Consider the following 17,287-nt stretch of genomic DNA (forward strand, 5'->3'; position numbering starts at 1 on the left):
AGGCCTTTAGGAAATTGTGTTACATAGATGAATGGTATGTTGGTCCAATCAAACATCCAAAATCTCTACATTTGTCCTCCAGGTCTATAAACATAGAATAAAGAACCCAACTGAAAAACCCATTATAGCCTTTAAGATTTCTGTTAACATATGTAATACAGAGTATCCAAATCTGAACATATTTAAGAAAAAAAAAGCCACGTTTGAGGCTTCCCCAGCCTATATTAGTAAATTGCAGAGTATATGCAATTACATTTAGACAATATTTTATAAAGGAGCAGTAAATATTTATAAATAGAAACCATATTAATATGGGAATTCTCCTCTAGTAGCTGCCCCTCTCTAATTTAAGATATTTGTAGCTAATTAAGAGAATATGGTATCACAGTTAAACAGGGAAATATTGAGATAAATAATTCATGAACATCCGAAGTAAATAACTTCTAAATAGATACTTTGACTAATTTACTTTTGACAAACAAATGAGCAAAGCTTTGTTTTTGAAATAGTCTGATGAACACTATTTTCAGTTCAGTAGCTGAAATAGAACTTATTTTGGAAAACTGCTGGTTTAATTTCTAAAGGCTCATACCACTACTTGTGAATTTCGAGTGTGTGAATATATTTTTGCATTGAACAGTTTTCAAATCTATCAGCCAAAATTTGTCAGTACCAAGAAATAGTGAGAATGCTGAAATAGCAAATAAATTCATTAATTAAATCTTGGTAGGTTTGCATATAGTTCACATACAAGGAAAAGATGACAGGAGAGTTAAAGCAGCTCTCTTCTGAACCCCAATCTTTCTCCCTTAATGAAAGAGTAAAGCTGAGGCTTTGATATCACTGCTTTGTCATGGTAATTGGGAAGCTGTGAATTCAACATGATGACTTTACTGCAGGTTGAAGAAATACGTTGAACTATGAGGAAAAGAATGTATTTAAATGTCGGTCTAGATAAAAGGCCAAAGGTTAATAAAAGCTATGTGTTGTTCATCATGGAGTTTCTTTTAAAGTGTAATGTACTTGAAACAATTCTATATGAAAATCTCAGGTTATGCCCATTAGGCCCATATTTCATATTGAGTTTGTTGATAGATAGTAACATAAGAATTAGAATCCTCAGAAAAGAAGACTGATTACTCTTGTTAAGGTCATCAAAATTGTTTCTATTCTTGTTTTTTTCATTTCTTCCCCTACATCAAATTATGTGGTAGTGCAATTACTTCCAATAATTATAAAGGGAAGTTGAGAGTAGCTCTTATACAAGCATGACCTTCACAGTAAATAGGGATCCATTCTGTTCAGAGAAAGGCAGTACAGAAACATGGAGAGCAGTCCTCTTTTCCTGTATGTGTAGCACTTGTTTGATACTAGTTGCCTGGACCAACATAAGGTTTGACTGTCCAAAACTATTAGTGTTTATGGTTCAGTGAAAAAATTAGCCATATGCTTAAATACTAATTCTTTTGTGTTCCGTCTCTGGAAAAATTTAAATGAAACACTGTCATGTTCCAAAGTGAGAGCGTAATCATGATGTAAAAGAGAACTATACTGCAAATAGTCAGGACTTTCAAATTCTCTTTTCTAAGGCAAAATATCTGAAACTTGCTGATTATTATTAAGAAAGGAAAAACACACTGAAGTTCAATTGCACCTGAACTGCTTCTATACAGTTTATGTTTTTATAATAAAGTAATGGCAGTTGCATATTTGACCAGTAATTTCAAAATCTTTATCAGTTTCCAATTACAGCTGAGAGCTTCAGTATAAAAAACTTTGAAAACAACATAACAAGGAAATTCTCTACCCCAGCGAACTCCCTGAGATTTAATTAAAATAGGATGTATGAGACAGGAAGAAAGAGGAAAAGACAAATAGAATGGATGTTCATAAATTAGTCATAGCAGCAGCTTTAGCACTCACAAATTATGACCAGCCCATTTGCTGTATGTTTTTTTGCAGAGCTAATAAAATTCAATAGATGCCTCTAGTTTGTTCACCAATTGAAGGTGCAGAACAAAAAATTGCACCAGGCATTAGGGGTCTCAAACCTTCCTCTTTGGAGTATGAGGAAAAAAGCAAGAAATCACAGAGAGTCTTGAACTACACCACCACCTGCTGTTGCAACCATTATGACTCACATAATTTATTCATACCCATATACAGTGTGCATCTGCTATTTATTGATATTTTGGTTTATTTTTCTTATTATAGCTTCTGCTTATATGGAATAAAGTTTCCAAGCACTGTCGAGAGTATATAAATATGGATTATATTTTGCTTATAAAGGCCTTTCCCTTTCACAGCATCAAAGAATGAAAAATGCATTTCCAGCTAAGCAATATAAACATTAAAGGAGGGATTAGCATTTTAGGTCTTTGCACTCTAAATCTTTGTGTCATATGTCTTGCTGTCTTGCACAGAACATTCATGTTTCTATACCTATTACATAATCAGAGCAGTGGGCTAAACATCTTTACTTTCCTCTTATTTGCATAATTAATTAAATTCCAACATTTTTGCCAAGCCATCTAGACTCACACTGAAATAACAACTGCCACTTTTCATGCTGAAATAAATTCATTACCTAGGATTCAAACTGCTGTCCTCCCTGCCAGGTGAAAGTTTACAGCACACAGTAAGCCACTGCTCCTCTGCTTTAATAACCCAGATATAGCGGATTACGGCAGATTCCATAAACACAATCAAAACAAGAAGGGCCTTGAGGATTGTGCTGCAGGCACCTACAGGGGCTTGGCTGCCAGAAGGCAACACAAACCTTGGCTGTTGTATAGGATGGAGAGGGCTTGAGGCCGAGGAGACTCAAAATGAGCTGATTTCAGGCCAGATTATTTTAGGAGGGCTCTTATGAAATGGCTCCTGTATAATGGAGACTTCAATAGCTTAAAGATACCAATATAAATGATTGCCTTAGATTAATTTCCTTCAGATTAACTAATCCAGGCTGATACAGAGATTCATGTTGTTGCAGGCCCTATCTAGTGACCGTTTTTTCTCATCTATACTTGTATTTTAAATCTCTTTTTCTGCAGCAGGAAGCATTCTACGCAGAGGTCTTTGCCTCCACTGTGAAGGTGCCTACTATGTCTAAAGCTGAATGAGAGGAAGCCAGGATGTGGATACTTAGCTATGCAATAAGCCATTTGGTCAACAGGGAAAAATCTGGCTTCTTGAAGGAAAACAGCACAGTTCTCCCTGTGCTCCCTTATTTGTTATATCTAGGTTTTCAACCCACTGTACAGGAGAAGGGTGACTTTCTGCTTGCTTTTATGACATGGAAACATTAACAACTATTTGTCAGCTAGGATTTGTCTTCACAAAGCCATTGCAAGTTAGCTATGATAGTGATGACCATGCAGAAGGCAGGTGGCCTTTCTCATCTGCAGAGCCTTTGTTTTGGAATAAGGACATAAACCAGTACATACCAGTTGGCTGGGGAACCAAGGCCACTCCATAGCACAAAAGCAGCACAGACGTGTCCTCGGCTGTCAAAGTCACTGTGTTTTGCACTGATGGCTCTCCAAATGCAGGCCCTCACCCTGCTTACACTTAGAATTTTACCAAAATACATTCTTCCACCAGAGTTTGCATGACAAGGAAATTATGCATGTACCTACACATCAACAGGTTTGAAAATACACTGTGAAAGTTACTTTCAAATGTAATTTTACTTATTTTTGTGTTTAGTTTAGCAGTTCTTGGGCTGCAAGACTCATTATTTGCTGTAATTCCATTGTGTTTACTCCATTTTGCTTATTGGAGAACAAAATGTGTGTGAGCTCTAGCTTGAACAGGAGTTTCACCATGCAGAAGCATGACAGTGGGTAATTAGCCAACAGAAATAATACATTGAAAGTTTGGAGAAACCTTTCAAGTATTTTCTGAGATATTTTTTTTAGAAACAAGCAGCAATGGGTTTGGGTTCCTTGAATATTCCAACTATTACTTTGGGCTTCCCATATCTGTTAGTTTTTGGAATACAATGGCCTCTCCCACAGTGAGTCACATGTTATTTCAAATATCACGTTGTTAGCTCGGCTTCAGCATTAGGCAGGCATTCACTGCTTTGGAATTTTGCTATACACTGAGGACTTGTTTGCTAAAACTTTGTTCTTCAACAAACTCTTTAATCACTCAATTAAAAAAAAAAGGGGCAAAGAAACAGCCCTAAAAAACAAACACTGCAACTCTGTCAGTAAAAACTACACTGAACCAATCTAGAAGAAAGGAAGTCTTCAAGAAATCTTCCCCAGGAATGAAAACCAGAAGAGCTTTCAGATCTTTATCATGCTTAATGCAAAGCATACAGTTTGGTATTTTTCCTTCTCAACTCCCTGTTAATGTCAAAAGCAGTGTTCTAAAGGGAACAATTATAGGGAAATGTGATTTTTTCTGAGTTCCCCAAAACTTTTGGAAGTTGGGGCTTCTCATCAAAGTGCAGATATAATGGAAGCAGGAACTAAATTTAGTTCTATAGGGAAGGTAAAGTAGAAGATTTTTATCAGAGTCCTATGAACTTATGGAAAGCCCAAGACTAGTTCACATCAGAGTATTTAGTTTACCATTTAAAATTTATTCTTGATACTAAGTATTTATATCATTAGTAGTGGATGTATCTGGGCTCTGCACAAATTAGACTAGGGCAGAATCTGTTCACAGCTTCTGTAAAATAGAACTGAGATTTGATGGCATTGTCTTTACGTTGCACTTTTTACACATAACAAGGCTGCTTTTGTGTCGTTTAAATTTGCTTCCCCTTTGATCTAGTAACTTCCCCTCTAATTTCATGGCTTTTATGTTCTTTGCTTGTAATGAGAAAAAGGCCATCCTGTCTCAAAATGTGAGTTTCTTTTAATCTACAGTGCATTTCACTTAACTTTATTAATTTACCTTTCAGTGTTGTAGAAACTGAGATTACACAACTTCATACCTGCTGCTACCACAAAAATTATCAGCAGTTGCCTGTTGATAATTTCAAAGGTAGACACACTCATAACAAGACATGTTCATACTCATTGGTTTTGGACAGAAAATACTCCATTTTCAATTACTGGAATATCTGGAGTAATCATTCTTTGAAGAAATTGCTCTCTTGATTTATCCAGATCTATGGGTGGAAAGATAATTTTAAATTACTTAAGGAAATTCTTTTCTATCTGCCAAGTCTCAGCAGAGTGAGGCGGTTTTCTCTCTTTCAGGTTATTTGCCCCTTTCCCTGCAGATTCTGACAGTGTTGTTAACACCACCATGTTTCACCAATCATATGAGACACGTTCCCAAGAGCTGCTGGAGAGACACGAGGGCAAGAGAGTGCTAGATTATGGAGGGGAAAATGAAGACACAGCAGACTACAAGGAGGCAAATTCTGGAAAGAGATATAGCAGAAGGAGCAGAAAAAATGACCATGAAGGAGACAAGTGAATCCCATTTGACTATTCGAAACATCCCATACACTGCAAGTAACCATTTACTAGGACAGTCTTGGTGTTTACTGTATTATTGCGGTATTTTCCTACACCCCAGGTATGAGCCTGGTTTTATGACCTAACCACCTTTCTCACTTTGTCCTTAGCACCCAGTCTTCAAATTGCGTGACACAAAGTATTTGGCCAAAGACCAAAAAGCAGTGACACGCCTGTCCTGGTTTTATGTCCGTACGTGGCAATTTACAGATTAATAGGAGTTAGTGCTCAAGCCTGGTTTAAAGCTCGTTCCTTCTCACACGGAGCAAGCCGTCATTACAAAATAAAACCTGGAGAAGCCAACTGGCCTCGGCCGCGTTGCCAGCGTCGCCGCAGGACCCCCGCGGGGGTGCGGGACCCGGAGCCCGGCAGCCGCGACGGCGGGGACCGCTGCCGTCTCTGCCGCTAGAGGGGGTCTCGGGACCTGTTTACCCGAGGACGAAACGGGAACCGACTGCAGGTTCTAGGGAGCCGGGGCTGTATTTTGGCTCCGGGAGAAAAGGGAAGCGGCTGGGCGCTGATTACAGAGCGGGCAGGCGGTTTGCACGCTGGTTTGGGACGCGGAGTAGCTGGGTGGGTAAGGTTTAGGTTGCCAAAGAAACTTTAATGCGCTTCCTCGCTCCCAAAGTAACTTTGTGTTAGAGACTCGCTGTTACGAAACATGGAAGGCTTTCATAAATCAGCGTCATGGCAAATAGGTTGTAAGCTTCTTACAGATCCCGTGCCAGCATGACGGTGTGCCATGCCACTCCTGTAGTGCCCACCTTCCTGTAGTCTTCCCACCCTCGTTTTATAAAGTGAGATGGAAGCTTTGGCTGGCGATAAAACACTGGAAAAGGGAACGAGAAGGGCAGTCATCAGGAGGAAGCCTCCAAGTGATGCTTTCTCTCGGCTTTTCCTCTTTACCACTTGCATATAAGGCACAGGGCTGCGGTCCCGGCTGGTCGGCCCCAGATCCTCCATGCCCCCGCTGGATGCTGGAAGCCGCCCCCCGTGCGCCCCCAGAGTCTCCGGGCCGGGAGCGCTGCAGGGGGAGGTGGGAGGGCGAACCCAAACTGGGGCCAGGCCGGGGCCCCGCACTCGCTGTGCACCTGGCAGGGCAAAACCCCGTGTTAGTGTCGGCCTGTTTTGGGTTTTTTTAATATGAAAAAAAGGAGAGAGGGGAAAAAAAAATAAAAGGAAAGAAAGCGAAGGTGGGAGCTTGCCCGGAGGGAGGGAGAGCCCCGCGGGAACGGAGGGCAGCCCGCTAGGGCAGGAGGCGGACAAAGGGCGGCGGGGGCGAGGGGCGCAGCTCCTCCCCAGCCATAGCGTCGCGGCAGCGGGGGTCTCCGCCGGGGCGGGGGGCGGCGGGGCGCAGCCGAGCGCGGAGCCCACACTGCGGCACCGCCGAGGGGGCACCGGCCGAGGGGCTCAACAGGCGCTGCCGCCCCGCCGGGACGGGGCCGGCACATGGCAGGAGCCACGCTCGCTGCCAGCCCCGTGCCAGGCGGCGGCAGCGGCGGCGGCCGGGAAGGGGCTCGGCCGCACCTCGGCGGGGCTGCCGCGCCGCCGGGGCTCGCCCGAGCGGGACCCACCCTGCCCGCTCAGCCGGGGCGGCAGCCCGACCGGCAGCGCCGCCGCTTCCTTTGTGTGCGTGAGGGGAGCTGCGGCGGGTCCCCCCGGCGGGCTGTCAGCGCTGCCCGCGAGGAGGCGGGGAAGGGGAAGGGACGGGAAGGGAAGGGAGGAGGCGAGGGAAGGCGCTGGCAGGGCGGCTCTCGCGTCCCCGTCACAAGGTAAGCCCTGCTCCCCAGGGCGGAGAGCGGCGCTGGAAGCGCCGCGGGGCCCTTTGCCTGACCTGCCGAGCGGCTTCGCCCAGCCCCGGAGAGCGGCCGGCAGCGCCTCGGCGGGTCGCCGCCGCCTCCTGCTCCCCGGCGGCGCGGGGAGCCGAGCGCGGGCTGCGGCGGCGGCTCGGCGCGGCGCGGCTCCGGCACTTTGCGATGGGCTGGCGGCAGCGGCGGCCGGACAGCAGCGGGGGCCGACGCGGGGCTCGCAGCTAAGGCGCGAGGAGGAGGGACCATGGCCGCATCCAGTAACTCCAGTTTGTCCGGCTCGTCGGTTTCCTCCGGTAAGTTTCTCCAGCGAGCGCCGCATTTCTCCCCTCCCTCCATTTTAGCAGGCAGCTACCTGTCTGCAGAGCTCCTCGCCGTCCCGCTCGCCCCGACAGCGCGGCAGGCGCTCCCCGAGCCCCGGGCGGGCGCTCCCCCGGCGGGCGGTGATGCCCCTGCCCGGGGTCAGCTGTCCCTCAGGCGGCACCGAAGGGGAAAGCCGGGACGGGGGAAGCGCGGCGGGGCCCGGTTCGCCTCCCCGCCGCTCTGCCGTGCCTTTGTGTGGGGTGAGGGAGAGGGGAGCCCCAGGGCCGGCTCCCTCGCCGGGAGAGCAGCATCCCTCCTGGCCCGGGAAGGGGCGCGCCCGCGGCTCCCGCGCCTCCGCGGCCGGCGCGTTACCGGGAGCTCCCGCCGCGGGGTTTGGGGTGCCGAGGGCATTCAAAGACCAACGCGCATCCTCTGCCGAGGTCTCCGCGGTACGGGACCGGCTCCGTTTCGCGCCCCGGCGCGTTGTGGTGCTCTGGGGCGGGCAGGGGCTCCCAGGCGTGCCACTTGGTGGGTGCTGTGGCACACCTCGCGTTTTCAGTACTTCTACAGGACTGGGAACAATTAAATTCCCGATCCAGATAAAAAATGCTGCAGGTGACGGACTGCCCAGGGTTTCGGCGGCGGGGACCGTGCCGCGGGTGTGAGGAGCTTGTGCCTACTCTGGGTTTTGGGGGTGCTGGGTGGGAGGAGGTGGGGTGCGGCACTCTGCCCCACTCACGGGGGGGCTGGCTGCGCTGCAGACCCGCAGGAAAGCAGAAAAGTTACGGTGCGTTTTTAACCGAGACAGCCTGAAATTGAAAGCAGTGATAAAAGAGTACCACTGCCTGCTACTTAGCTCACGAGCAGTTACTGTAATATTTAAGTTATGAGAAATTGGCTGAGAGTAACATCCTGGCATTTTAGTGGGCTGAAGGAGTAAATAGAAGCATGAACAACTTTGGGGTTCAAGGAACTAGTGACTCAGTGTTTTATTTGAGGTGCCAGACTGAGATTTTGTAAGAGTGTTTCTTAAACAGAGCAATATGTGCTGTGAACAGCAGACAAGTTCCTCTGACTATCAATACAACTCTAGAAAAATATAAATAAATGTAAAGGGCAATGAGCAACTACATTTTTTTAAAAGACAATGTATGTAACTTACACAGCATATTCTATGCCACTGTTCCAGCGTTCAACACTTACAAAGAGATCTAAAGAAGGAACTAGGTCCTAAAAACATTTTTTAACAGTTTGAACAAAAACCCACAAACATTGCAAGCCCTTATTGCCTTGACTCAAAAGCACCTGAAAGAAGTAGGCACGAGAAATTCTGCCTTGTGTTCACACTCACGATGCAAGAGTTGCAAGACCAGAATGAAAATAAGCAAGAATCCAGCCAACTTTATGGCTTGTTAGTGAAGGTACTCATTTGGGCAATGTGGTTTTATTTTATGCATCATTTGTATGTTTTTACATCTGAGTTATGTGATAAAACCAGAAACAACTTTAAAAGCCCAGACTTGAACCTGTGACTGTCGTCCTTGGTGCTTTAACCATTAAGCTGCAGAAGCATGTTCCCAGCTTGGAGAAAGTGTGTAGCTCCCTTGCTCCATGAATCTCATGGTCTTTCTTGCATGCTGCTCCAGTGTCTGCAGGAGGATGCTGAATGCATACCTCTGAATCCCCTCTGGCTTGACTGAATCTGGGCTTCAGGATCTATCTTGTGACCTGAGAGATACGTCTACCCTGTACTGTTGGTTCAAATACCTGAAATGCAGGGAAGAGTGGGAGTTCAGGCACATCCTTGGTGTGAGCAGTTGATGTCATCCAACTCCAGGTGGCCTCCTGCTCACCAGGTAAATCTAGCTCCAAAATTAACATCCAGCCAACGAACTGAGCTCTAGGCTTTAGCTGTACATCATTAAAAGATGTATATATATCAGGAGTTCACAGTACCCTGCTTTGTATGAAGCACTTAGCTACAGCCTACAACGGTTTATGGTTTATCTTTTGTTTTGTATTTTTGCAAGCGTGAGCACAGCTGAGTCTTGGCCCATGCCTGGGGCTCTTGGGTGCCACAGAGTACAACTAATAAATACTGTCAAGTACTCCATAAAGCAACTGAGTGCCCTTGACTTTCATAACTTACGACCTTGGAGTGGTTTTTGGTTTTGTTCCAGTTTATTCAATCTATATTTCTTCTATGCATATACTAACCAGAAGTTAAATTTGCTGCAGCCTGATAAAGTTTCCAATATTAGTAGACACACCATATCTGAATATGTGCAGCTGTATTCTGGCTGGCTGTGGTTTAAGTTCTCGGAACTCAGCAAGTCTTACAGCATTTTGTTTACATGGTCTAAGCAAACAGTCTTGCCTTAAAATGTAATTTGGTAGAATTTATATGTATGCTTAGGTTGCTGATATGAAGATTTCCAAATAGTATAATTATTTCTGTTCCACAGAAGAGGGAAGGTTGTACTACCACAATACATTTTACTAATAGAAAAACGAAGTGAAGTTTGAGGTTGATAGCAGAATACCATGCTGCAGGACTCAGCTCCACCACTACTTATGAATGCTGCCAAAGCTTGTGAATGTGTTACTATAAGTGACCATTTGTGATGGGGCGTTTCTGCTTCAATTCCTGCCAATTCATGTCAATGAGAAAGTTAAATAGTTCAAATACATTTATTGTGAGGAAGCTGCCCATGAATTTTATGGTGTAGATATTCTGCTTGCCCACTTATATTTCTGTAAATGTGCAAGTGGGATTTATAGTCTGCACTTGAACTTTTGTCTACATTAAAGATCAGAATCTGGTTCTGTTCTGGAGTGGTTATTTATGAGCACTACCTGCCCAGTGTCATGGCAGGGTGGTGAGCTGTAGCTGTTGTACAGATGGGGAGCTAACATGCATGGAGAGCTACGACTTTAACTATCCACTAAATGGTAAAGCAAGTACTCATACTTAGGAAGCTGTTACTCCTTTGATTTCACAGCTGGAGGACCAGTCCCTCCTTCAGAACTTCTGTCTGTGATCTGTGTACTCATCTCAAGAGCCACTGTGAGGCTGCTAATTATAGGTTCAATAGTATTAAGTACTTGTTACAGGCCCCATCTGACAGAAGCCTATGAAGGACGTTTTTCAGTAAGCTGGCACTCACCGGTAACAAAATCTACAGGAGAGCCATGGGTATTTGTATTGTATTTCTTCATATACAGCTCTCTGCTTTTGGTAACACAACTTAAGCTGCCCTGAAAACCAAGTGTCGTGTTTGAAGTGGCTGGAGGAGAAAGAGGGGTAATATGCTGGGGGGAGAAGGGTGCATGGTAAGCAATTACATTAAGTATTCTTCTTTGGACCTTGGATAAATCTGCACACCATATAAAAAGCTGAAATTATAATTACTTCCACTGGGAATTCCACTTTACTTTCCTGTAATCTCTTCTTTAACTCATACCCAGGTGATCTATTAGCTGTATTCATTGCAAACCCCTAAATTTTGTTCTTCTGCGTAGAGGAAGTGCTGATTTAACCACAAGCAGCATCTTTTCTTTCTCTCCTATCCTCTAAAGAGAACTGTGCATGTTTTTATGCTTTCCTTCATGCTGCAGTCTCCTTTAAATAGACATTCCCTTGCCACTGCCCATCTTAGTAGTGACCCTTATTCTCACTCATTATAATCTTTCTTTTTAAAAACTTTTTTCTGTTGCTGAAACTTCTCGGCTTTTTCTTGGCAAACAGTCTACCTCTCCCAGTCTGTTGCTAGCTGCCTCCAGTTTCCTCCACCCAGTAGCCAAATACTATTATACAGAACTGATGAACTTGAGACTTGACTTTCTGGAATGTAAATAAAAGCTTGAGTGAAGAGACCTTTGTGGCTGTGCCTGCTTTGCTTCTCAAAAAAGCAACAAATGCAGCATGTTTCCCACCTAGGCTCTGTGCAGTGGTATTTCTAGGCATTGTACTTCTTTGTGCAGTTATGCCATCCAAAGTTAGTACAAAGTGGCCGTAAATCCCAGCTGCCTATAAAGCTGCCATTCTGCTTGAGAGGTCTTATGCCAGATACCCTCTGCAGATATACTCTGCAGCAGGTGGATAGGTTAGATAGCTTGGGCTGGCTGTCAGGTGAGGGTCCACACCAAAGGTAAATGCAGGTACAAGCCTGATAAATGACAGAGTGTAATCAGGCTGCTTCTGACAGCAGGACTCAGACTGTGCCAAAACCCTTGCCTGAGCCTGTGCTGTGAGAGTGGTGACACTGCAAGAATTTGGATGAAGACCCAAGGCAAATATGTAAATGTATGTGCCAGTGTACCCAGTATTTTGTTTTTCTTTGAGCTCCAAAGACAAGTTTGCAGGTGTTAGGCTGAAGGGATGGCTCAGCACCTCTCTGCTTCCCATCTGAATTGGTGCTTCTTCATGTGCTTTGTTAGCATTTTGAGTAATACCTGTCAGTAAAGCAGGTGAAGGAGTTAAAGCACATAGGCAAGCTTTCTGCTACAGGCCTGGAGAAGAGCTTGTGTGTTTTGTCAGGGTATTTTTACTTTTCAGCTGGGTCCACTGCTCTGATAAAAGATAGCTGCCTCTCCCCCCAGTCCCCTGTTTTTGTAAACTCAGGTACTGTATAGAAGACTGTTATAAAGTCAAGTCACTGATTTTTGATGGCATTTTTTTTATTGCAAATCAAACTTTTTTTTTGTTTTGAAGCTCAGAGAAAAAGACCTTTAAGTATCATTTAAGCAGTGATCCTTATTTAATTAATAATTAATTTTATGGTTTATAAACTAATACTTGCAATAAATTGAAAGGCAACAAATTGCTGGGTTTTTTTTAATAAGTAAGCATGAGTTGTTTAAAGAAAGCATAGTTCTCAACTACGTGTTTTTACACACCATCTACATTTTGAGAAGGATAAAAAAACTCTTATCAAGGGGAGAAGAAAAATCTTTGATGGTTCCAGTAACTTAACAAGGTCAAAATAAAATATTAAAGGCTCATGACTCTCTGGGGGTCATGAAGGTGCTATGATGTGAAATAGGCAGATATATTATAAAAATGAAAGTCAACATGGACCGATTTTAATTAAGATGCAAGCAAGTGGGAAGAAATGAAATTACTATTGTACATAGATTCAGAGAGATTCTAATTGGGAAAAAGATTAGTAAATGAAAATAGATGTTTATTCTTAATGATTTAATAGAAATACTGTTGTGAAACTGGCACATGAAAGCTATTTAAATCATGCTGTCATTATGCTGATAAGGTGCTACTTTTGATTTTTAAAAGGGCAATAAGGGTTTTTTTTATTTCTGTTCCTCATGCCAAGCTTCTGCTGGCCAGGGTGTTCTTGCTCTAAATTAAAGCTGAAGTCTTTTGTATCTGATGATTACCAAGAACTCACCATTCTTATTAAAAATAATAAAAATTAAAAAGGGAAAAATGAGAAAGTACTCCATTCTGATGTAGTGATTGATTCAACAGTTAGTTACTGAACATGTAGACTGTGATTATTGAGAATTAAATAGCCTGGAAACTGGTACAATGCATGTCTGCTTCACAATTTAGCTTATAAGCACTCATGCTCTGTAAACCAAAAGTCTTACTTTTCTTACGGATCTGCTTGTCTCGCAGACATATGTGGAGGATCAGGTGAACAGTCTTTCATGCTGTCATGCTGATGACCTTTTTGGATATCCGTTCTATTGATGAGTTCTTGCCTTCTGTTTGATGGTCCTAAGGAAGCTTATGTATGCCAAATGCTGAGTGACTGTAGGCAGGAATGTTTTCACATTGGTGAGTGTTACCATGAGTCCTCTTGTATCCCCATGCCCATAATGTCTGAAATGTCTGAAATTATAATAATTTGGCCACTATGGTACATAGGTAAGTGTTAAACCTGGTGTTTTAGAAGAAAAAAAAAAAAAAAGTTGATTTGTTTATATACATACCTTTGGCTAAAGGGCAGCACTGGCTGGATTGACCTCACTTGCAACATTGAATGCTGGCAGAAGCTGTTCCCATGCTGGGGAGCCAGTCTGTTGTCACTCGTTCTTCTCTCCTACAAAAGCAAGAGACACTGAGGAGATTAAATATTTGGAGAACTCTGTGTTCAGGAATGGCACATTAATATTGCATGAAAAAGCTTTTGTTGCAGGCAAATGTAGCAGGATTTATACAAGAGGCTATAAATCTCTAATTCTAGATATATCACATTTTTTACAGGTGTAGTCACAGTTTGTCTAAGAATTATACAGTATCTAGTGTAAATGTGTAGTTTTAACTGCTGTGAATAATGACCCATTCTTGCTGTCTTTTTCTGACCTTTGATTATGAGAATGTAAATTTGAACGTTGCATTTGAAGGTGGTAATTACCAACTGTGAATCATGCAGAATTCAGCAATAATGGTTTCACCACCCTGTTTTACTCAGCAATAGTCCAAATCCCAGGGCTGGAGGGTGAGTGTATCCCTGCAGCAGGAAACTGATTTTGCAATAGTGTTCTCATAACATTAACACACTTCAAAGTTTGCCAGTGAAACTTGACAGCACAGGCTGATGTATTTGGTAAGGTTAGGAGAGGTTAAAGGGTTTTTAAAATTCAGAAGAATACACAAGTATCACATGCCTTGCTTCTGCTATTATTGATCAAGGTCATCAGAAAAGAATCAGTTTAGTAAATAAGACATCTCTTCTGAGGATATCTTTATCAGGCAGTCCGATTCCACGGAGACAAGGTGTTTCCAGTATGGTGCTATTTCTGACAGTGTAGAAAGTACTAGGTGGGCACTTTCTTACCGTCAGTAAATCACATGTCACCTGTTGTGACCTATGTGTCAAGTCACATTTCTCAGTTTCTTCTTACAAGCTTGTCATGTAGCGGTTCCTCTCCTTCCTTCTCATCTTCTTGTTGGCTGCTTAAACATCACTTGTAGCTTTTAGATAAAGTGACGTGTGTTTGTGGTGTTACACTTCTTATTTCATCACGGAACAAAAATGGATGTTAGAAGAGATGGAGACCTCAGTTTGTAAATGAGGCTCAGCTGTTGAGCAGATGTTTAATTGCTAAAAATGTGTCTTATCTTGACAGATCAATTGGTTAAATGTTTGGCTTTGTGTATGGCAAGGAAGAAAAATGACAAGTACACGTCGTGTACAGGTGTGTGGCACAGCCATTGCAAAGGCAGGCAGAAGGTAGAAGGTAGTTCTGCCTCCGAGAAGGTAGTTCTCCTCCAGCAGTGTGCTGTGTGCCAGAGGATGTGTGCTGTGGTCAAAAGCAAAAGAAGCTCTTCCAGCATTAAGTTTGCCATCAAAAGTCGTGGATACCTCCTGTAATATTTTTCTGCTGTGTGAAGCTGCACTGATTCCACCTTAATTCCCCAAGAAACTAGACCAGATTGCCCCAAGGGAAAGAGGAAAGGATGGAGGGATCGTGAGAGACCCAGGCAAATTCTCAGTTTTCAGCTTCTCCAAGGCATCGATATGGTTGCTGTTAAAGCCAGTTGAGTGGAGCTTTCTCTGTGGCTGAACCCTACCTTTCTGTGCATGTAGCACTGGAATATTCTGGCATATTCCACAGTGCTGTGGCCGCACAGACAGTGCTAGCCTTCGTATATCCCGTTTTTAAGCAGTTACAGTGTGTGTAAGCATGTATAACTTAATAGCAGACCTTGTCTTCTGAGCAAGAGTTCAGGGTTAGACACTTCCTAGAACAGACATACATTAACTGTGGACCTCTTTGGCATGGAAAATTAGAGATGCTGGTGTCTGACCTGGGCTGTTAGCACATTTAGATAACTTTACAGGAGAAAGATCCATCTACTGCTGTTAAGCACAATGATACCAGCTCTGCCTGAAGTCCCTGAGCTGTATGTAAGCTGGGAAGCTGGTGAAATATGTACGCTATAAAGCTACTGTATTCTTTAACACTTCCTTATGCACCCACTGATAGTCACTGTGAGAGATAATCTACTGATCTGACCTGTCGTTGCCTTTCTTATCTGTAGAGCTGGTAGAGTTACTGCTGCTGAATCAGCACACCTTCACTTCTAGCTCCTGAGTTCTAAAGCCAAGGGCTCCTAAAAGAGACGAAAAACTGGGGGTGAGTTTGAAATATGGAATGTTGATGTTATGTTTTGCAGGTTTAAACCAAAACCTGCACCTGCGTTACATGGAGACCTGATAGGAAAAATCTTACTAATCATGTGCTGTATTGAAAAGTATATAAATTTGTCTCAATCTCCCATTCTTCCTTTGACTGAAAGGCTTTTTCCCTCTTCTCCTTTGCCTTATGAATACATGAACCAGCTGGATTTACGATCCAGCTACAGCTGGATCACATTTCATTCTTTCTGATTCCAGTATTAAGGCTAGCAATTAATGAACTTTCAAGAGCTGTAACAGAATTTTTCATATAAGGTTCCTCAAAGCTCCAAGATTTAGGGCTTTACAAAAAACCTGAATGTTGCAATCAAATTTTTGTAGTGCACAGAAGTGTCATAAAGCTAAATTAATTATTTGTTAAAGATTTGGTTTGTTAATGAAAAACCCTTTATGAAGACAAGGTCTTAAGTCCTGACCCTTCAAGCTGCTTGGTCCCTTCTGTTCCCACTTCACTGAGTTAGTAAATCAGCAGCTACTGGATGGGGTAGCTGCTTTTCTGAGTAGTTTTATCCAGTTTCCATTAAAGTAGCATCTGCTGTTTTGATAGGACATATTATTATAAGATATGTGGTAAAACTCCACTCATCCAAGTACATAACTTATTTAATATTCAGTTGATTTACATTTTACATATATATATATATATATATATATATATATATAAAACATGTCAGCTCCAAACCAAGATTATGGAGAGCTTTTAGCATCATGATGTGATAGCTCTTTATTTGTCTTATCTTGCAATCTGAAGCATGTAGTTTGAATGTTTCATGTTGACAAATGCATCTACTGAAAGAATATTGAACCCTTTGATGCCTTAACAAAAAATGGATAGAAAAATTTCAATTTTAAGCTTCCTCATGCTCATTTGTGTCTAATATATTGGTGTATGTTGGAAATTTTGCTTAAGTTTAGAGATTAAATATAAATAATGAAATAGAACTTGCTGTCATGGATGAAATTTAAGGCTGGAAGATATATTAAGCCATGGAAATAGTGATTGACAGGCATGCTTTTTTCTCCTGTTCCATTATGACACTAAAAACAGCATTAAATCAGTAAGCCATTGAGAAATAAAGAGAGCAGGAGGATGGAGGTAAGTAGATGTCATACTGGTGAGAATTCACAAAGTTATGTAGACAAAAAAAATAGATATGTTTTTATTTTGGTTGTATAGAAAGAAGAATCAGCATCCTGAACTCTGTTTACAATGCAGGTTCCTGTATCAGCCCATGTTATTTACCAGGGTAGAAATGTATGGTTTTTTAATGTAGAATTGCTGGTCATTTTGGTAATAGATGAGTACACCTAAGCATGGGAGAAAGACAGCCTGATACAAAATGCTGAATGTTGGGTTCAGGCCTTACCTGGTGTTCCTGAGTGAGGACATGAACAGATGAGCTCTAAGGCATAGCATCAGTCCCTGGCCACAAAAGCTTAGGTTATAGCCCCTTTTCCTCCACTTGAACCCACAGCTGACTGTCAAAGTGAAGAATTATCCCGTGCTGTGGTAGCATTTCAGGTA

The 17,287-nt window shown here is 42.9% G+C and overlaps 1 protein-coding gene across 1 annotated transcript in view; it reads left to right on the forward strand.

Moving 5' to 3' along the window:
• The first annotated feature begins 7,229 nt into the window (after positions 1–7,229).
• CHN2 (chimerin 2) overlaps positions 7,230–17,287 on the forward strand; it is a 160,722-nt gene continuing 150,664 nt past the window's right edge. The window contains exon 1 of the mRNA XM_069007197.1: positions 7,230–7,587. Coding sequence (XP_068863298.1) covers positions 7,539–7,587 — 49 coding nt within the window. The 5' untranslated portion in view covers positions 7,230–7,538. The remainder of the gene's footprint in view (positions 7,588–17,287) is intronic.

The sequence above is a fragment of the Aphelocoma coerulescens genome, chromosome 2 (genome assembly GCF_041296385.1).
Source record: "Aphelocoma coerulescens isolate FSJ_1873_10779 chromosome 2, UR_Acoe_1.0, whole genome shotgun sequence".
In the NCBI taxonomy this organism is placed as follows: Eukaryota; Metazoa; Chordata; class Aves; order Passeriformes; family Corvidae; genus Aphelocoma; species Aphelocoma coerulescens.